At 26.1% G+C, this 23,877-nt stretch overlaps 1 protein-coding gene across 1 annotated transcript in view; it reads left to right on the forward strand.

The window, feature by feature from the left end:
- The window catches only part of LOC100572752 (somatomedin-B and thrombospondin type-1 domain-containing protein), a 118,328-nt gene that overhangs the window by 72,221 nt on the left and 22,230 nt on the right, over positions 1 to 23,877 (forward strand). Inside the window, exon 2 of the mRNA XM_003240582.4 lies at positions 16,834 to 17,025. Coding sequence (XP_003240630.1) covers positions 16,834 to 17,025 — 192 coding nt within the window. The remainder of the gene's footprint in view (positions 1 to 16,833; positions 17,026 to 23,877) is intronic.

Here is a 23,877-nt window from a genome sequence, read left to right on the forward strand (position 1 = left end):
GAGAATACAACAGTCCCAACACTTGAAACTAGCAAAATCCCTATGGAATTTTATTAACCACAGATTGCATATACCTACCGGCTACACGTACCTACCTAAAACATAATAAATAATAATATATTATATTATTGTGTACGCAGTACAGTGTACCTTACAATCATGCCGAATTGTATTGGACATTTAATTTAGTCATCATAAAATTTGAAATACATTATTTAATTACCAAAAAAAAGGTATATCTAGATAGGTACTATAATATATATATTTTTCGTTTTCTACATATCTATCACATTATGTAGGTTATAGTTGAAAGTTGACTCGTGAAATACAATTAACTTAAGTAATGTGTATAGGTATATTGAAGTAAATAATAAGTATTGTATAAGGTTTATATTATTTCTCAAGCAAATATTTAAATTGCTGTCAAATTATTTATGATTAAACTTTTTACTTTAAATTCTTAGCGAAGCAATGTATTGGTATTTTTAATATCGCGTTTTTTTTTATCCGAAAATACTATTTATAAGTAGTAGAAAAAATATGCTCCCATGTTAATTTTCAAAGAATGTATTTGGTAGCAAATATTTTGATATGATTTGTGCATTTAAGGGTCAAAAGTAAAATATTTCTTACTGATTTTCAAAATAATTAGGTAACATATCAATTTTTATAATAAATAAACGGGAATATTAACACAAAACCAGTTAATAATTATTTTAATTTACAAAATGTTAGTTAAATAAGACCACATAAAGCTAAACCACATACGTGGTACAAATTATTATATCCTTCAACGTTTCATGTTAAAGTTTTCCCTGTTATCGTGTAGTTTACACGATAAAATATATAATAAGAAATAACTTTTACCTCTCTTATTTCGGAGACGTTTTGTGCATAATTAAAACATGTTACATGTATAATTATGCATTTATTAATATGGATATTTACCAAAATCATCGAAACGAGAATTCTATTTTAACGATTCTCTTTTTAAGTAGACATTGTTTGAACATGTTGACTCAGCGTTCAACTTGATTAAACATTTTCTTTTTGTTTCTTAAAATCACTTTGCCATAAAGTTTTACAGCATTTATAAAAATATTATTGAATGATAAAATGAGAAATCTGGCTGAAAAACTAGTGAAAATACTGACGTACACTTTCGCTCAAAAACATATTATTTAAATTCCGTTTAAAGTTATAAAATCTATTTAACGTCATTTTGACGGGGTTATTTATAAAAATATATGTCCTCTGTAATGGATTTTAAAAACACATGTCAATAACTCTTTACATATTTTTTATAGGTTTTTTTTAAAGTAACCGACTTCCTTTAACTAATTTATTTTTATTATACTACCTATCACGAATGTTCAAGCTAATGATCACATTTTTAAATATATTCACAAATAGTAGTATACATATTTAACATTATATCAGATTATTTTAGTTTGCCAAGTTTAACTTAAGGTTTAGCTAATTAGAGACATATTTCAAAAATTACACTAGTAAGGCAGTAACGAATATATAATATAATGTTATTTTCAATATCATAAATAGTAAAATGTAAATAGGTAATATGCTCAATATCGTACATTATTACATTGATACCTATGGTATGTTATACATTTATAAATTATAATTTATGATTTTTTGACTATAAAAGTGACATAACTAGCAGTAAATAATAATTAATGATTTATTAAAAAAAATAATTAGCTATTATAGGAGGTATCCTAATTCCTAGCTGCAGTCCATGGAAAATTCACTAAAATTTTAGTTTCTAAAACATCGATACTATATCTACATTTTTCATGAATGAATTAAACCAAATGGAATTTCATTATTAAATCTATTTTGGCCATGTAATTTTCATAATTATATTCCTATTTAACAAATTTAATTGATCATCTCCTATTTATATGTATTGTGTATAGGTACTATAAAATAAACAAAATAAACACAAATTAGGTAGGTACCTCGTAGGTACACTATAAATTATAATAAGTGATTATACTATAAATTATAGTATTATCACTTTACAATAATCGACAAATGTACTTCTCGTGTTATTTCGATTGTGTTGTTTTGATATAATCTTCAACTTGTACAATGTACTAAGTATTCATACTTTAAAGATTCTAAATTGAGAGATAAATTTTTGTTTTTACAATATTTGTTTTTTTTACATTTATTTTTGTGTCCGAGATCACTTTTTGAAGAAATAAAAATACTTCAATCTTCAACCATTTATGTCATATGACGAATAAGCGTACTAGTGGACCAAAATTTTGTAGAGCACCCTTATGCCACTCTACTTCACTTATATAAACTTATAATGCTTATTAGTTATTACTTATTAGTTATTTTCAAATTAACTCTTTTTCGAAATTTGATTTTCATACATTTTAACCGTCAGAAAAATATTTTGTATTGGAATATTAATATTAAATGTATGTTGTTAATCAAAAAAGTAAAAAAAAAAAAAAATGAATGAATTAGGTAACCGTTGTCTGCTGTACAGTGTGAGTCAAGTATGCCTCGTTATTGATTAGACAATTTAATGGATTACGTGATGAATTTGAATTAAATAATAAATCATTGTATACGATGAAAAACGATTCTGAGCGAAAACGGTCTAACTTTTTGATAATCAAGGTTACCAAACAATTATATTTTTAAAAAATGATATTACAATTTTAACAAAATATTTGCTATTTTTAGTTTTTTCTGATTATTTTAAAAAGTAGGTAGGTACTAAGAATTTTCTATTTTGTATACCTCCTGTGAAAGTTGCAACTAGATCCAATTTCCTACAAAAAACATCAATCAAAATTGATGATCCAATTTTTTTTACGAGAAATTTCACATCATTTTAAAATTAATAAGTTTATTATTGGCGACAATCAATATCTAAATAAAATGTATAATAATATATAATAAATAGTGAAAAGTATATACATTTTACTGTTAAAATAATCAACCTGTATTTTAGATATGTCCAAAATATTAAGCTTCAACATTTTTGGTTTATGAATCCTAATAATTTGAGAGTTACCTGATATACCTATTCTACCTACTAGATATATTATTGTACTTATTATTATTATTTATTATTAGAATATTGATTTTTTTGGTCTTGAACAATGAGTTGGTGGCGGTTTGGTTACAACTTACAAATGAATCATATTTTAATCAAATACAACTATCTTAAACTGTTTATTTTATATATCATTACCTATATTAATTGTATAGTTTTAAAAATATTTGATTAGCATGAAGTTATGTTTTATTCTAAAAAGTCATTAAATAGTTAACGAACCCAATAAAACAATTCTAATTTGTTGTTAAAAATATTTAGTAAAACGTTTGGAAGCTATAATTTTGTATACGTATACAAATACTCAGAGGTTATTTTAGCTTATATGTATAGTAGTCATTTAAATATCACATTTTTAAAGTAATTTGATAAAACTGGCCAAAGGATAGGTATAATGTGCCAGTTGCCAAGACTCAAGAGTCAAGTGTCATACTATACTCGATGCACCACACACCATGGGGTTTCACCGGTTCTCTAAAACAAATTACGTGTAGCAACTGTGAGCAATACCAATCGTTAAAAAAATACCATAACTCAGGGATATAAAATAAAATATAAAATATATATTATTGCAATATGTTTTTTTTTTTATATGCATTCGATTTGAAACTTAATCATTCGCTTGACAAATTATAGAAATATTTAATTCGTATTTTCGTTCTTCGTTTGGTTAAAAACTACGCTGTAGTAATTCTATATAAGTTTGTACTTATGCATTATGAAATATTAACGTTGAAATGGAAAAATAATTGTAATTATACCTAAATGATTTATACCATAGTACCATACGCTTACGTTTAATTACACACTACTATATTATACTAGAATAAAAATGAACACAATTGAAAAAATAATAATGTAGGATATAGTTACGTAAAATAGAGCAACCGTTTGGTTGGATATATTCTGAAAATATGTCTCATTAAATAAGTAATAATATTGCATTTGCTGTCAAATAATTGTTTTAAATAAAATAGTAGGTACGCCTATCCGAGCAAAAATGTGTTTCTAAAAAATATTTAAGATGGATAATGTCGTTATTGTAAGTCCAATAATAATGTACATTTACAAATAGGTATCTAATAGCTAAGTGTTTGCATCACCATTTGTGTGATGAACAAAAATATATTAATCATTTTTATAAATGTCATAACAGAAACAAGTGAACACAGTCATATTTCTACTTTATGAATTATAAACTATTTTTGCATATTTCAGTGATCACAATGATAAAAATAAAGAGCACAGCAATTTACACAATAACGTTTTTCAGGTATAAAATATACAATCCGTGGCATAGGCGAGAAAAGGCAAAATTATTTATTATACCTACAGATAAATTATGATTAGTAATAGTTTTTGAAGCCAGTTAAGTTTGATAATTCATTATGATATGTCAAAGTTGTGATAAAATAGTATTTTGAAGATCACCTCAATTAGTAATTTAGTAATTCTTTAAACGTCCAGTGTTATTAATTAAAAATATAAATATTATTACAATATACCTAATAAAAACAAATTTTTTTTTTAAAAATACCATGGACTAAAGTTAAACAATATAGTTCTATTTTATTCTTAATCTCTATTTCTAAAATAAAATAAATTAAGTTCCAATATAATAACATGTATAATTTAGTTCGGCTATAACGTTCAACATGAACACACGTACTTTGTATTATCTCGCTCCGTTATCGCCACAGTGCGCTCATTAGTGTATACTATTGGTCGTTTCCAAATAACAATGTCAACGAATAAAACCTCTCAAAAAATTGGTTCAAATTTGCTAGGTTCACGCAGCTCCTCAAAACGTCATTTGTCGAATTCCTCTCTGTCACCTAATCAGAATGATAAAAAATCCAAATTTTTCGTTTCGCCAAACAAATTTGCCGTTCTCGCCAATAACAATAACTGTGAAAATAGCGATGTTTCCACACCTTCAATCAGCTCTAAAGACGACTCCACTAAGTCACCTAACACTGTTTAGGATTTTGATCCGCCGTCTCCACCAATCTGCATAAAAAACATTGAAAATTACTCTGCCTTCAACTCTATTTTGTCAAGTATTACCGGCCCAAACGTCTTTACTTGCAAGTCTTCGGCTTCTCATCTCATCGGCCAACCTTCAGGTCGTTATAGCTTCAACAAAATTGTCTCTCACATAAAAGAAACTGACGCCAGTTTTCATTTATTTGAAACTCGCTACCAACGTCCCTACAGGGTTGTCACCCCTTTTACATCCCTCGACCTTAGGTACCAATATTTCCTCCACTCTGGATGAACTAGGACATCAAGTAAAACACATCTACAACGCCAAAGACAAAAATAAACGTCCCCTTCCATTTTTCTTTGTGGAGATCTACCCGAATGAAAATAACGAGGAAATTCACAATATTAAGTCGTTGCTTAATACCAAAGTGGTTATCGAAAAACCCCACAAAAAGAGCCATAGCCTCCCACAATGTCATAAATGCCAAGCGTTTGGCCATACGCAAAACTATTGCAAATGGATTTTTTCAATTTTATTTTATCTTTCGTTGGTAAATTTAAAAATATATATGAGCCACAAATGTCAACATTTATTTTATGATACAAACCTACGCAATTTTTTTGTTAATGTTATTGTAGAAATTATTTCTTTATTGTTTTATTGGTATACATTACCTGCCTACTACTTTAGACGAGTTGAATACACTGTCCTTATTTTGTGCTACCATTTAGGTGTAGAATTATAACTTTTTTATATACTAATAATTAATATATTAATACCTACATTATTATAGGAACAAATATGTGTACGTAACTGTAACACATATTTATTCCTAATTGTTTCTACATTTTTATACACTAATTTTTTGGTTTTTCTTCTTTTGTACGAGATGCACTTAGTTTTAATCAACTTTAAGTTATCAAATAGAAAATGTAATTTATTATTTAAAACTAAAATAAACAATATTTTACTCAATACCTCAAAATTCATAAATTATTAATACTTAACAAACTGTATATACCTACTATGACTGTTAAATTGTATAAATCAAAAGTTTAAACGAATGAGTTGAAAAAGTGAAAACAAGATTCTTTCTCTCCAAATAGATTTCCTACAATTTAATTTCGTTCGTTTATAGTTTAATTTTCATTCCGTTGTTATTTAATTATTAGTCATCCATTTGTTAGATTTTAGTATTTTACATAATATAATATGTATATAATTCGATTTTCATAAAACTACTTCATGTAGTAACGTTAAATTCATAAATACATACTGTCAACGTACGAGCAACTACCTATATAATGCGAAAACATTATTTTTCAGGGGAATTATTTGAATTAAAATTACATATTTTGTTATTCAAATTGTTTTATTTTATAGGTAAAATATATGAATGCTTGAAATATTATTTAAGTGATTTATGTTTTATACGCATATTATGTTGCACATGTTTATTTTAAAAATGTTCATGCATCTAAATCTAAATTTAAATGAGTATGTAGCTTGTGACTTATGAGTTACTAAACTTTAGCACTAAGGATAATAATTTTCCCATTATAGTATTATACTATATAGGTAGTCCTTGATAATAATTATTTTACAACTATTTTAACAAATAAAATATATGTAATACCTATTATTTTAATCTAGCACTTTTTCTACTCAGGCCATTCTTACAAGTTATTTATTTATATTTGTATACATAAATACGAGACAGGCCTAAAAAACAATAGAGTGATTGATAACAGTTAATTAATATGCAAACAGGGTAAATATATATATATATAAATTAGAGTGAAAGAGAGGGGTTGATATTAGCAGTGCGCATTAGACGAATTATTGGAGAATTTTTAAGATAGTTGGCTGGAGATATATAGGTATGGAACAGGGCATACTAGAGGGTATTGAAATTAAAAAAAAAATTACAAAGTATGGAATGTTAATCGATTAATATTATTTATTATAATTTCCAATTCATCATAAACCTTTTGTCATGAACTATAGTGACTTGGTAGATACATAAAATTTTATAACTTAGAAACTAGTCGTTCAGGTTTCGATTTATTTACATAATTATACATATCGTTTAAAAAAACACGTGCATAACAATTTACGGTAAAACAGCCAAGTTTTTATTTTTTAAAAGAAGTTTTTCCACGATATACTCCTTAAATTACATACAAAATCGAAGTATTTGAAATCTAGGTGCTTTATAATATAGTATACCTATTACTATTAGTATGTTTTGTATTATATCGTTTACATTTTCACAAAACTAAGTTTTCTTTATTCATAAAGTAATCTCATTTGATCCATTAACTTAGCACTTAACTAATACCCAATAAAACAATAATATTATAAAATATGTAACCTAAAAGAAACTAAAATACAAAATATTCGTTTTATGTCTGCGTCCGATCCTCGCACCATCACTATTATTGGGCACATAAAATATAAATTCGTGTATCTATTATTTTACTTCCCTACATATGAAGTGAGCTTGTTATTAATATGGACCTCTGTATGAACCTTTTGCAAACTGAATCTAGCTTTGACTATTGATTTTTATAAAATATGTAGGTAATACGTATTAACTAGCCAGTATAAATAACATAAAAATACAGATTTTTTTGAAAATTACAAAACATAACTGGCACAAGTTACAATTAAGCCAAACGTAAACGTTCCGAGTTCATAATATCTCCCAATAAAACTTTGACTGAATCATATTTTAGATATATTGTGTTTACAAGTCAGAATTATATTTTCTTTCATATCCAACCGGATGGACGTCACATATTATACCAACTCACATAATATTAATATATTATGTTAGACATTATTGTACAACAAAAACACTTAGTGAATTCCACAAGGTTAACCTACAAAATAGAATATAAATCCAAAGTCTTAACCACACGTGTTTGATGACATACAAGTAAATTCAAAAATAATTGTTGCATAGTTCTAACAAACTTATTTTTGAGTTTTCGTAGTAATATCAAATTAATTATTAACAAGTGGTTATAAGATATTATATAAATATAACTATATAGATTAGATTAGCAAGACGTTATGTCTTTATTATTATTACAATATAAAAAATTAACATAGTTTAAACGTGTAAATGACACAGTTTTTTAAAGTTTATTGTATAATATTAAATTGATTTATTAATTAACTATGTTACTTGATGTTTGTGTAGTCATTAGAAATTGTATTGTAAATTTTAATACAATTAAATTAATAATAAATGTTTTTAAAATGTCTACCGATTTACTATGTAGAATATCAAAACGAACACAAATATTTTCTAATAGAAATTCCCATCATGTGGGACGTAGGTAGTACATATAAGTAGTTTTGTTTTTAGAAAAAAACAATTTTCAATTGAGAACCATTTAAGTTTTTTTTGTTTTTATTTATACTATTATCATTGTGACGTATTTTCGTTTTAGAAATCCAATTTTGAACATTTTCCAAAAGTAAAATACATCAAATAAAACGTGTTTAAAAAGTATAAAATATAGAAACCAACATTAGGGTTGTATTTTTTATTGGCTGATACGATTTCTTACAACGGTTTTTTTATTTTATTTTTATTTTTTTTGGTAAAGTTCCAACTTCCAACTTTAGTAGAACGTTTGTTTAAGTACAATACAATACTGAAGAATACCTTTGCACTATTACAATAAATAAACATTATTTTATTTAAAAATGTATGTCACGTTCAAACCATATACTTTTTGTTTAAAACTTTTTTGTATACCCCCAGGATTCGAATCCGTTTATGTATTTTGTTTAAATACATATATCTGTATAATAATTATAAGTACTATATCTAATACAATATACATATTACATATTTTTGGTCATATTTTGTTATGTTTTAAATTGTATTTAGTAAATACATAAATTTCCGAATGATTATTAATCTCTGTACCATACCGGTTGTTCTATTATTCACATTAGCATTTACAAAAAATATATTACATTCAAATATGGATGTCAATTAAGGTTTTAAAAATCTAATTGTGCGTTTATAAATCTCAACTACAATCCATTAATATATTATGATCAGCCTATTTATATTAATATTAAATATCTTGTATACTGTGCCTCTTGCCAACCCATACGTGGTGGGCCATTTGCTTAATTAAGTCGTGACATATAATAACCCCGCGGTAAAATGTTTTATATAACAATTGAAGATTGAATACTTACATATTATGATCATATAATTAAAAAAACAAATGAATTATTTTTCTTTTTTATATTTAACACACTAATATAATTTATTGCAGGTACAGGATATTATGAGAAGTAATAGAATATAATGAAATTTAAAAAAAAAAAACAAAATCTGAATTTTGTATTTTTGTAAACATAGCCTATTTAAAAAGAACAACATTTTTTAATTCGTCAGTAATTTCATTAATTTAATTTACACTTGATTAATAATTAGGGCCTTTGTCGTTGTTGGTGAAGGGTCCGGGGGGTGCCCAGGCACCCCCGGCACCCCCTGCGCGCACGCCTATGAACATAGTTACCTATATATCACTATATGACGTGTGTTTTAGAAGATGCTGGCAGTAAAATAAAAATTAGATTAAACATACTATACGGTAGTAAATAATTATATTAATTACTTTTATACTGAATAATATTTTGTCTCTTACTTCGTAGAAATATATCAATATATCGAAGATCCTGCGTACCTTCTATAATGAATATGCGCAGTTATTATTTATTTTTTTATAGATCCATTGGTTTTAATACAATTCACTAGTCTCGTTGATTTATTTTCTCTAAGCATTCTAACAGGCTAATTAAAGTTCTCAGGATTAAAAAATAAATAAGTGATCCCGCGGTGGCCTTTTTTTTTACGGATAAACGAGCTTTTTCCAGCACTCTTAAAGGTCTAATTAATGGCCACAGAATCACGTTAAACTTTTTTTCCCGTTGTTTGATTAATTAAACTCATCTTAAAAAATAATTTACACAAATAAACTTAATCCGAGATTATTGTTGTATAAAACGGATTATATTTATTGATGGTTAATTATATATCAAAGCATCTATATAATATAGGTAATTAATTATAAACACTATAGATTTTGTAATCAATATAGGTAATTAATAAAAATAAGTAGGTACTTAGGGTTGCTTTCCTTTATATTTATTATTAATATTAATATATTTCAGGGGTAGCCAACTTATAAATTGCGATCGACTGGTAGTTCGCGGCCGATTTCAAACAAAATTATTTCTTTGTTAGAATTCATAATTTACTAAGTAGGTAGAATATAGATAAGTCACAATAGTCATTTGTTTTTTTTTTTATGTAAGTCGATCCTCAAAGGAAAAATATGTTCTATACTATTCATAACAGAATCACAACCAATACATTAACGCGTAGGCGTAGTTCTTAAAAATTGTATAGACTCCATACAAATTAAAAATAAACATTTATTTAAAAGACAAAAGAGTAGTTTTATAGTAGTCCTTTTATTTCAGATTTACAACATCCGACTCTAAACGCGTAATATAAATGCAACAGGCGATGTCGGCTATAACAAAAAGGTTTAAGGTGTATTTTTTAAGGCAAACTTTTGATTCTGGGCCTCGGGGCTATAACTCGTACGAAATATATTAAAACTTTAACCTACACTTGTTCTGTAAGGTGAATTGTTGCTTTCCAGTTAATTTTGTCCTGAATAAAAAAAAATTAAATTGGTTCAGTCTTCAGTGTAATTCTGTAATCGTACGATGCTATTTGAAATAATTGTTAATGGTACGTGTGTGGCTTGAAATTCAAAAAAACATTCACTGTACATTACCGTCAATTCTATGCGTTTGACATTTCCTATTGTATAATTATCTCAATAATAGAGGACTTTGTGTAGGTAGGTATATTCATTGATATATATTATAGTAATTGTACATTCAATTATTATCTTTAAATTATACCTAAATTGAAAAGCCACATAATATTTTGTTACTATATAATAAATACCAAAAATGTTTGTAGATACCAAGGACCGCTACTTATATATCGTTATATAATGTAAAAAAATATATCATGTACAATGATGGACGTCCCTGAATAAATATGGTACATTTTACACAGCTGCAGGTACTTTACAGAATTACGAGTAAATGTTTAAACTTTAAATTGATTGTTTTATAAATATTTAAAAAAAATTTTTTTTTTTTTTTTTTATTTTGAAAAACCTCTGCAAGTGGTGTAAACAATTTATAAAATTGGGGGAAATGTTAATATAGGATACTAGTCATCCTCATACAATTATAACGTTTGCAAAGGTAATACTACGTGCCTGCGCATTAGATCGACCGTGTGAGTGTATATATATGCTAACAGTGTGTAAAAATAATATATTTTGTATATTATGAGAAGAGGATTAAATTAAACGTATTTTTCATATATTTCAGTATTTTTCAAGTTTTGACCAATATTATTATCATTTTCATTGTTGACCCTAGGGAATGGTTAGTCCAATATAGAATTCACCTATTCTAGCCAGACACCATAATATTATTATAGGTACTTATATAAATAATTTAAGCGACCCTTTTTAATTTTAAGTAAAGTCTGTACTTTAAAAATTATTTATTCTTCCATTGTTTTCTTTATATGACAGTGGTAGCATCATACGTTATACATAATATTATAATGTATAGTACCTAACTAGAGTAATTGGTAGATTATCACCTTGTAAGATTTTTATAACGATAGTGAATAATCGATACAGAACTTATTCAATTAATTTTAAATATTATTAAATGTATACAATAATATTTGTGAATTACATATGGTTATTCAAATTGTTCTCAAAAATTGAATAGTTAGGACTTAGTACATATTGGTATTTTATGAATGAAAGCTTATATTTTAAAACCTATGATTTCGTTAATTTTAAATGTTTGCTAGATACCTACTATTAGTAGGTATGTGCAGATTATTTAAATTCCTATAATAAAAAAAATAACAATATAAATCAAAGTTGTAACTTCAAACTTGCGTAAATTAAAAGTTATATCTTATATATTATGACCATAATGAGTGTGTGTTTGTGCCATTTATAAATTTATCTATATATTTTTACAATTTCTAGTCTCGAGCCCTTAATTTAGTTGTTTGTTATTTTCCAGTGTTACTAAAGTTACAAATATTTTTCACGTGACATGTAAAATGATATTGAAATATTCTAGTTAAAATATTGCATTTTTTTTTTCTTAAGTGCCTCATTTTTCAAAACGCTGAGAACGATTTTATGGTTGAAATTTTAAGGCTGACAATACATTTGTTTGAGATGTTTTTATTCGAACTCATTTCGATGTGTCTCTGGATATCATTCGTATTCGTGTTCTATACTATAAATAAATGTGCAAAAATACAAATGTTATTTTCAAATTTGATACTGCAGTTGAAATTGAAACTGAAATCTAAGACTGACAATAAAACTATACGAAGGGCAACTGCCAACAAGTCATGGTATTGCCATTTTTATAAAAATTAACTTATACTTAATCAATGTATGACGGTTATAGTTACTATATTTTCTAACTGAAAATATTTTTGGGAACTTCGTTTTTGTTCTTATCTTGGTTCTAACTTCTCTTTATATCATGCAATTTAAAAATTATAGTTTGGGTCATAAACTGAAAACGGTATACACCCGACTTCCAAACCCTTTTTTTTTCATAAAGTACTAGTTTCAATTTTGAATCATAAATTAAGTATATATTATTTCCCATGAAAAATATACGTATCAACGTATAATTTTTATCAACATAGAGATTTAACGAATCTAAGTTAAAAAACGACTTTTATCTTTACGTGAAGCCCGCATTTATATAAAAAAAAACTACTTATTAAACGACATACATTTATAACAATAAAGCTATTAATTACATATTATATTATTTTACATTGTTGTCTGTAAATCAGTGATATTAAAAATAAGAAATAAGTTTAAACTTTTAAAGTCTTATTATATATTTATAATTTATATTACCTAGGTATTATACCAAAGTGATTTTATTGTAGGCAATCAATTTTTACAAAAAATGAATTTTAATTTATTGATCAATAAACTTTTAACATTATATTCATTTATCTTATTTAGGTACCTACCAACAAACTACAAAAATCAAAGATTAATTAAATTTTTTTTCATATTGATAACAAATAGTTATTAAATCAATGTTCTATCAAAACGTGATATTTCCAGAAATAACATGTTTAAAACAAAAATATTTTTTCTTTTAGAAATTGGTAAATTTTGGCATGTTTTATTCTAAGAAATAAATATGAAATAATAAAATATAATAAGTAAGTACATTAAGAGCCATACGCTAAGACACAAAAACCATTTTCTTCATTCTGTGATTTTGTTAATACCATGTTAGACTTATTTCTCTCATACTTTATTATGTTCAACAATTAAACATTTGAAATCAGGAAAAAAAAGTATAATATGTGTTTATTATGAAATTCTTAATGCTGCGAGTACGTTGGTACCATATCGACAGTAATAATATCATAATATCAAAATTATGAACTTAAAATGTACATTAATAATAATAATAAATTGATTTTTCTTTGAGTTAAAAATTAAAATATTAACATTAATATCAAACATACATTTAAAGTACAATACGCCCCGCGACTAACCCGATAAGTTTTGTATTTGTTTTACCCAAGTTTTTATTTACGAATAAAATATTTAACTGGTTTATAAAAAAATTTTACTCGAAATTATTGATATCTGATTTATATAACAATCGCTCAGCCAACAAGAGTATTTTTTTTTATATAGAATTCAATTCTTAACATGGTTGCATAATTTTGATCCTTTTTTTTCAAAAAGTTTTCCATAAATCGTATTGGTTTTATTTATTTTAAGAGAGTTTAATATTTTGGAACTCCACTTATAATCATATAACTTGTGTACAAGTTTCTTTTAAGGCATTAGGCAAGTTTCAATCATATCATATCAAATAAGAAATAAGAATTCATCATTAAGCGAATACGCAGCAGTACATCTGCTCCTATATAATATTACAAAGCGTATAACACACGAAAACTTTGCTTTTTACTTTTGAAACAAATCTAAGTAAAATACGGACATTTGTATCGGTTTTTACTGGTGCACTTATAGAATGTTGAAACAAGAAATTTAACTGAAGAATTTATGTATACTACATAATTATATAATGTAATTTGTAATATTTTCAAAATGTTAGAATGATTAACGGTTTCTAAAGCCATCCGCGAGTAGATAGGTACATTAGCTAGGAGATGATTTATTTTCATTATTTATTATTTCCTCATGGAAAAAAATAAAAATAAAGTTCTAGAGTGTTTGAGTGTTAGATGGTAATGCAATAAGTAAATAAGCATAATGCAGCAAAATAACGAGAAGAAACGAAGACAGAAAAGTAAAAGAGGAAAAAGTTTTCATCTTCTGCGCTGACGGTTTATAATATAGGTACTTATATATATATACTTACCCATGCTGCCGGTCGTTATGAATTAATTTGATATGATAATTTCTATGCTTTGTATATATAAATATGCGATACCGTGTTGAATTGATTATACAATAAGTTTAAGTCTATATACAGATTTTCATTCCATTTCCAACTTGTGTTACGATAATGTAAGTATTAGTCACTGCTTGCGTAGACAAACTCCCGTGTCTATATATATAGACGGGTACTTAAATATTAATACGGTTATACTCGATAGAATACATTATTTATTCCTCAAGACTTAAGACAAATCGTTTGTTCCAATAGGTAATAGATAACTAGGTACTATATATTATGTATGTATAGGTACCTTCATAAAACGATATTTTATGTAAAACGTATTTAAATCAAAAATAACAGTGAAAAATATTTGTGTTTATTGTTTGTTGTTATTTTTACTAAACAATTTGCAAAATATAATAATATCATGATTCGACAGTAACGTTATATACTCATATTCATTAAAAAAAAAAGTCCATTTAGATCAGATTGCTTTTTACAATGGCCTTTTTACACTTTCCATTTAGTAATATATGAAAACCAAACATGAATATATTATTATGGCAGTATGGCACATAGAGAAAAGATAATTATTCAACTATTGTTATTATTATATAAAGCGATAAGGTTTTTAAAACATAATAATAATAATAATAAAAAAAAATGGTTAAAATTAAAATTGTTTTATGTAGTTTTGTGGGGATACAATTTTCAGAGATCATTAGTTGTTATAAATTCGTATTGTAAGAACCCCATTATAATTTATTATATTACAAAAAATATAATATTAATTTTATTATGATTATTATTATCGTCGACATTGGTAAGTTGTAAATAATAACCTACAAACTGGAGGATCCTGAAATTTAATTGAAAACTTTATAACAAAAATATTGAACAGTAAATTAACATTTTAATCAATTATTTTACAATTAATTGAAGTATTTATAAGAATTTATATTAAATTATGAGCTCTGAAAATTCCGATGTGCATATTATTCTAAATCAACTATGTACCATTATATTATTTACTTTTTAGTAACAATAGTTAAGAATGCAGTATTTTATACTTTATTCAATGACTATAAAAGTACATTAATGGCTTTTAAATACTATGGCATTCTTGCGAACATTATTAGTGTATAGTTTTGTACACTTTATAATTAATTTGTAGTACCCTATTTATGTTATGTCACATTCTGTTAATTTGGCAATGTACTTTTAGACAAACTTAATGTTAAATTATTTACTTGTCACTAAACACATCCACTTTAAAGTTTATTTATTCGATTTATACTTTATTTATTTAAAGTGAAAGCTTTGCCGCTTAACGAAGCGTAAATACTAAAAAATAATATTATTTTTTTTTGACAAATTTTTTTAGTCCTCTAAGATATATCCTAAATCTTGTTAGTAACACGCTAAACAACCCAACAATGTTCATTATTTTTAAGGATTTCGAACGCACAAATTAAACACACTTTTAATGGTCAAATCTATCTCCGATTCATTTATTTCATTACTTGAATAATTAATGCACAACACACTTGAAAGTTAACTGAATAAATAAACGTAAAATATAAAATATAAAACGTGATATAGTATATTGTGTGGCAAGGGGGGGAAGTGAGCTATTTTGGTGGCGGGCGACGTATGTGGCGAGAGCTGCATTTCGTTCAAGATTGAAATTACCTTCCCTCACGAGCCACTCATACTATTTTTTGTCACGCCTCTACTTTCATCGATCACGGCAAAGGTGATGCAGGGGTCTATTCAACAACCAGACTATTTAGCGAAAGCAATATTTGACGAGAGAAACAATTTGGTTTTATTTTTTTTAAGCGTCGTGCGTGGGCCATGGAGGTTATAATATTAATATAAGATGTAACCAAAAGTTCCACCGTAAATCTCAAAATCACCATTTGAGCACCTCCCCGGGTTGGACCCAGAAGGATGAAAAATATTTTGCAACATATTCTTATACCTACCAAATATACAGATAAAATGTCATTCAAATCGGTTTAGCTGTTTCGGAGCAGTTCTACCACTAGCACTGTGACACGAGATTTCATATAATTTAGGAAGATTACATATTGTATAGTACATAATACTCAAAAACAAAACGAAAAATGCTTGCATATGGTTAAAGTTTTAAAATGTTACAAAATTGATTTTTATTTTCCAGTGATTGATTGTGTGATGTCAGAGTGGGAATCATGGAGTGAATGCGACACGGAATGTGGAAGTGGCATGATGACGAGAAAAAGACAAGTGATGAAAACACCAGTAAATGGTGGAAAACATTGTCCTTCGATGGTGCAGAAAAGGGCATGCATGGGAACCAGATGCCCCAATTATCCTGGGAGTGCACTAAAAGGTATATAGACTATTTTTTTTTTCTAAATATCTGAAACATTCCAAAACATATAAAAAAAATGTTTATAATTGTACATATTTAAGAATCTCAAAAACTGATCCTGGTTATAATAAAACTGTCTAAGGGACAGTTAAAATGATTTGGATAGTAATAACATGGATAATAAGTTAGCCGTTAAATATTTCGTACTTTTAATAATAAAATCTATTATAATATTATTAACTACGAGCCCCTGGCTGTTTTCGATTACACTCATCGGCGTCAAGCAGTCTTCGGTGCTACAAAATTGCATACTTTCGTTGCCGTGCTATAGTTTAAAATCATAATACGAGTATCACGTGTATGACCTACTTGTAAACATTAAACTTTAGGTTTCATCAAAATATATTAAATTACATTTATAAATCAATTTCAACTGGATACTGTTAATACAAACAGTTTGATAACATTCCCTTATCTATTTTATACGAAAATTATCTTTGACAAAAATTGATCCAATTATAATGGTCAACATTGTATATGTTCAAAATGACACTTTAATCTTCTTGGGATGTCGTTTCAAAATATATTTCTGATCACAAGACTCAAGTATCCATCTATTTTTATTTTAAATTTTTAAAATTATTTATTATTGAGTATAAATAAAATGGACACAAATTTTAAATCCGTACATCAATATATTTCAAATAATTCTGTTAATTAAATTGTCTAACTTTTTTTGAATGATTAATGAAAAAATACATAAAGCATTTAAATCGCATTATTTGTTATAAACAAAAATATAATAAAACATACCTAATACATTACAAAGAGAGTTTCATTATAATTTTAATAAAATAAATTAATATATGACTATCAACATAATATATAGTGATTATTTTTACATGTAATGTGTTTTATAAATTGATAACTAAAAATAATAGTTCATAACCATAAGGGTTTATTTTTTTAAAACTAAAAGATTGGCATTTTAAATACATTTTAATTAACAATTTTTAATAATGCATTTTAGCAACTATTTTATACTTCATTGTACCATAGGTTCATTAATAAAATGTAAATATTAAAACAATATGGATAAATGGATTAAATGGTCTTATAAAATATCTGCCATACATAAAACTGCAATAAAGTAATAAACACATTGTTATTGGATGATGAAATATAATTCAAAAACGAATTTACAATTTTATTTCCATAATAATTATACATACCTATTAAAAAAAATAACAATTTGTTGCATATTTACATATGTTATATTATATAGAAAAATTAATACAATTAGGTACATAACATTTATATATACTTTAAAAGGATGCTACACATATATTTGTCATCTCCGTCTTACAACTTCGTAACATACCAAATTTACGCTTAGCATATCACGTTTAGCTCCGTTAGTTTAAAAATTAGAGTGAATTATGAACGTTTATAGTAAGAACATTTGGTTAACACATTATTATCTGTGTTTGTATATGGGTTTTTACGATGATTTAGTTTTTAAGTTAGTTATGAGCATTTTTAATTTACGCTATATTATATACACAGAACTTGCTAAAAACTTAAAGTATTGTAAAAAACCCACATACAAACACAGGCAATGTCCTTACCAACAAGTTTCATAATAGGTCGATTCACTCTAATTTTTAAATGAACAGAGCCAAACTAAATCTGCTTAGCGTAAATTTTCTATGTTACGCACTTGTAATTCGGTGACAAGAAATTACTGTATGGCGTCCTCTTAAGGTTTTTTCAACCAATATTTTTCTACCTATAACAATTATAACCATATACATTATAATACTTTTTCAAAAACAAGCTTGAAATAAAAAAAAAAAAAATTAGATACAAATTATAAATCATGTAAGTACGCGTTACACGCTCTATTTGCTATAGCCTATTTCATGTTTATGGTGTGCTTTTTAAATAATAATTTTATAAAAACATAAATCCTTACACTGTTGTGACCATAATTTTTAATACATTTTCATACTAACGAAAGTTCGCATCCATTGTGTTTTGCATAATTCCAAAGTGTCACATCCCTGCAAGCTACCACCGTACCCTAACCGACTTCCATAATAATAAATACAATTTTCTAGCACTGTCTTGGTGTACTGTATTTTAACCACAACAAATATTTATGTACCATATCAAATGAAAAGTAAAATGCATCCCCTAGTAATATTTTCTTAGAGTGTTGTTCATTTTTGGAGATAACGGTCCATGGGCAGCAACGGTTTAATTTATTGTTGTCTGACTGTTGGCATGGAAATATTTTAATCAAGCAAAAAGTCGAGGCTCATTATTCACAAGCACCTTAAATACAAACAAAAGATAAGAAAGAAACAATTGCAAAAAATATTGTAATTACTCATTGTTAAAAATTGTAGACGTCAGTGCATCGATTGTTTTGTTGTCTATTATGTACACAGCTGTTGTACATGTATATTTAATATCTTACATATTATACTTATTTGATGTACGTCTACTATTGTTATCATTTATTGTTGTCATTACTTTGGGTATCATTTTTATATGTTGGTATACATTGCACACAACTCACTTTAACTTTACAGTTTACACTGACTGACTGACAACTGTGTAAAATGGAATTGCATTAAATTTAAAATGGAAGTCTTATTAAAGAAAAAGGCATAACATATTTTATAACAACCATTTTTTTTATCATAGGTAGGTACATCGGCTACTGAGGTCATTAGTATAATATATTAATATGTATATTATAGTACTTACAAGATTGATTTTAATATATTATTTCCGTTGTAAATATTTTTTGTTCGTGCATATCATAATATTCAGCTATAACATTATTACAACAATAAAAATGTTCAGACAGTTAAGCATAAACATTAGGTTTCGCGGCTAGAAAAATTCATCACTAAAAAAAAAAAAATGTGTTTTTTAAATTATTATGCATAGAAAGTACCTATATGTACCTACCTAAATATAAAATATGTATCTATAAAATTATCATAGAATTAATTAATCTAAATCTTAAATGTGAATGATCGATTTTTAGTAGATAGTTAAACCAAATAAATACAATGCATTATTTATTTTTCTGACATACTATTTTAAAGTACCTATACTTAACTGTATCATTATTTTAATTAGCATTATTTTATTAAATTAGTTTTTATTGTTATAAAAGGTGTAACAAAAATAACTGACATATCTAAAAATGTATACTGTTATAAACGTATAACAAAAATTATAAAAACTAAATGTGTATAAATAATTTAAGAAATATGCTTATGTCAGGAAATTTTGTAAATATTTTTATAAATATTCAAGAAGAGTCTTTTGAAAAAAGTTATTACGTTTCAAATTAATTTACTCAACAAATATTGATATTTAATAAAATTGTAATAAATAACCATCTTTACCATCAAAATTGTTCTACAAATTAAATTTAAAAATTGGCTATTTTGAATTTTTCCAAGAAAATTTAATTTTGTATTAAAAAAATAATTGTAATATTGACTGGAAAAAGAGTGGGTTCATTTTCAGCTCTAATCTATATTGTTTAATTTTATAACTTTGCTCTGTTGTCTTGGAAATTCAAATTTCCACTTTTAAAAATTACTAAGTGGTACTATTAGTATAGGTACTATATTAAATTATGTTGATATATCAGGTATCGTCATTGATTATAAATACTATAGTATTTGGCGTAATTTGGGCAAAATATTAGGGGTTGCAAAAATTACTTAGGATGCAATAACCCGTGGGAGCTTTGCCCCCACACCCCCCCAACTTTATAAAGTAATCAATGTTTTAATAGGTAATCATATAATTATATTATATTCACTAGGTATTGACATAAAATACATTATTACGTATATAGGTGTATGTTATTAAAAACTATGAATTTTAAATGTTTATTAGTAGGCTTTAGTTAGCTAAGTTAGCTTTAAACAACGTGGTACTCCAGATGAGTCAAATTGTTTTATGACTTAATCGGTATTAATAGTGGAAGATTTTTCACGTTCTATTTGCAAAACTCCTAGATCATTTAATCTGTATTGTCACATAGTACTTCTCAAGTAGTTTTTTAACCTTCGAAGACAAGAAAATCTCCTTTCACATGATGCTGAATTTGATGGAATAGTTAGAAAAAGTTTATATATTTTTGCCAATGTTGGAAACCCGACTGCATTATAATCTGACCTCATATAGTTAATTTTAGATTGAATAGTATTACCAGTATTCAAGTTTTTATACATCCTGTTGAATATTTTTATTTCAGACTTGAGTTCACCTTCATTAAAACCATACATTGTACTAACATCTTCAAATGAAGTGAAGCTTATTGGTTCATTTACTATTATATCTTGCAAACAGTTTAAAATATGAATGTCATTTTCTTTAAATCCTTCTTTCATATCATTTATTATAGAATCAAGAACTTGAAAGTATATGTTTATTTTATAATGATCTACCTATAACATTAAAACTTTAATTTTGTTTTAAACCTCCACCAAGTTTTATTGGGACTTTTTTTTCTAGCTAGTATTGGGGAACCTATTTCATTATCTTTTCTCATAACATTAGCTTTTATCCATATAATGTCAAATTAGATCTATTGAGTATTGACTATTCACCATAAACCATCATAAAACACAAAATTTATCAAAACAAAATCAAATGTTAATATCGAAAATTCATCAATTATATAGTAAACGATCAACATAATATACAAACCGAACGTACAGAAACAACAACTTACAGTCAACCAATTTTAAATACAGATATGTAATAAGTGATAACAATATGATGACATAAAAGTTTCAATCTAAAAATAGATTTATTTATTGTAGTGAATTGTAATCACTAATTAGTTTTTCATTGTGGAAGTATTGATAAAATATAATTTTCTCGTTCTCTAATAATTTTTTTTTATAGTTTCTTAATAACTAAATATTAATTATAGCCTATTTTAATTTTTTTATTAACGAAGAACCATGAATAAAATGGAAATCTCAGGGGTTGCAAATTTATACTTATGCAACCCCTGCATTATATTTGGGGTTGCAAATGCGACCCCTTGCGACCCCCCCAATGACGACACTACTCAATGGTATCGTCTATATGTATATTATGCGCTTTTACTGGAGCAATAAGAGAATTCAGAATTGAGCTTAAAAGTGTGACTGATCACTGTATCGTTAAAATAGTCCAGAGTTTCTTTACTTACTGTTTTTAAAGACAGTGCACTGAATTTCTGCTTCACTGAAACAGGGTTTGCGATGAAAGCACATCGATTTGACCCTAGTCAACTTTTTAGTGTAAATAAGATGAAAGAGATTTAGATAATTTATAAACTATGAATCACTGAGTTCCTAAGGGTCAGCGAGAGTTGAACAGCCAATGTTCATTAATTAAACATTCACTTTACCAAACGAAAAACTGCAATTCGGTGATAATTTGAGAAATAGATAATTATTTCAAATGATATAATGTAAAAATATTATCATACAACTCAGTACTTTATTATACGCTATTATAATATATAGTATATGTGACTAATAAATAATTAATACCTATATATTTTGAGTAGGTACCTACCTACAATATTATAATAGGTATTGGCTATATAGTTTAATAATATTGACGATAATTTCTCAAAGTATAATACCTAGCTTTTAGTGGTTACGAAATTCGAAAATTCGTCAATTATTTTCTATGAATAACAATATTCTAATAATGTTTGTTATTATAAATTTGTTTCTAATTAAAAATACAACCGTTTACATGTATTAATAAATTATAATAATTATTAATATTATAATTTATAATAATTATTAATAATATAATTGATAATATACTCATTGTTAAAATATTAAACTAATTTTAGCAGCTGCATGAATGGCAGTTGTGAGTGTACTCTGAAATATGCAATTGAAGTGTATGCTTCAATGTAAGTATAAAAAAAAGCTAAAATTAAACGAGTTTATATGGATTGATATTAATAAACATTTTAACGCATAGCACATATTTCAAAACTTAAACGCCCAACCATATAGATATTAATATGAATGTCTGTCATGATAAAATGTAATAGTAATATAAATACAAGACTGATGCTTATAATATGTATTTTCAACGTTTGTTGGAAAAATTATTAAAATTTACAAAACTAGTGAGGATAATATTTGATTTTTCTAAATCTCCAATAATTATGTGACAATAATTTTATAAAGTACCGTTACAACCTACCAGTGGCGCAACCAGGAATTTTTCATGGTGGGGGGGGTCAGACAAAATAAATCATCTATCTTAATTATATAAACAATATACCTATTACCTATGTTCTAATATAGTAATATACCTAATATTATACCGACCCGGGGTCAACGTCAACCTGGTTGCGCCACTGCAACCTACATATTATGTTATGATAATTTAATAAACTACAAACTCATAATTCATAATAGTATTATATTTTTTGTCACAAAATGACATATTTTTACTATAACAATTCAAATTTATAAAGTTGTAATTATTATTTCTATTGATTTTCTAATACATCACACTAATTAGATTTTAGATTCTGAACGGAACGATAAATGTATTGATTTTATAACAATGTGAGTTTTATTTTTATTTTTTATTTTTTGTGACTGTGTATACGATAAACAGTAGAAATAATGCTTCGATTTTCAATTCAGTAACTTGGTCAGTAGTAATATGAATATAGTTGATGCATTGTCGAGGTTAAAATTTAAAATCCCCAGAAGTTTTTTAAAGCACCGAAAAAAAACAAAAAAAAATAAGGAAAAAACAGGAATTTTTACGCAAAATCTGTTTTTGATAAAATCGATTTTG

The sequence above is a fragment of the Acyrthosiphon pisum genome, chromosome A1 (genome assembly GCF_005508785.2).
Source record: "Acyrthosiphon pisum isolate AL4f chromosome A1, pea_aphid_22Mar2018_4r6ur, whole genome shotgun sequence".
In the NCBI taxonomy this organism is placed as follows: Eukaryota; Metazoa; Arthropoda; class Insecta; order Hemiptera; family Aphididae; genus Acyrthosiphon; species Acyrthosiphon pisum.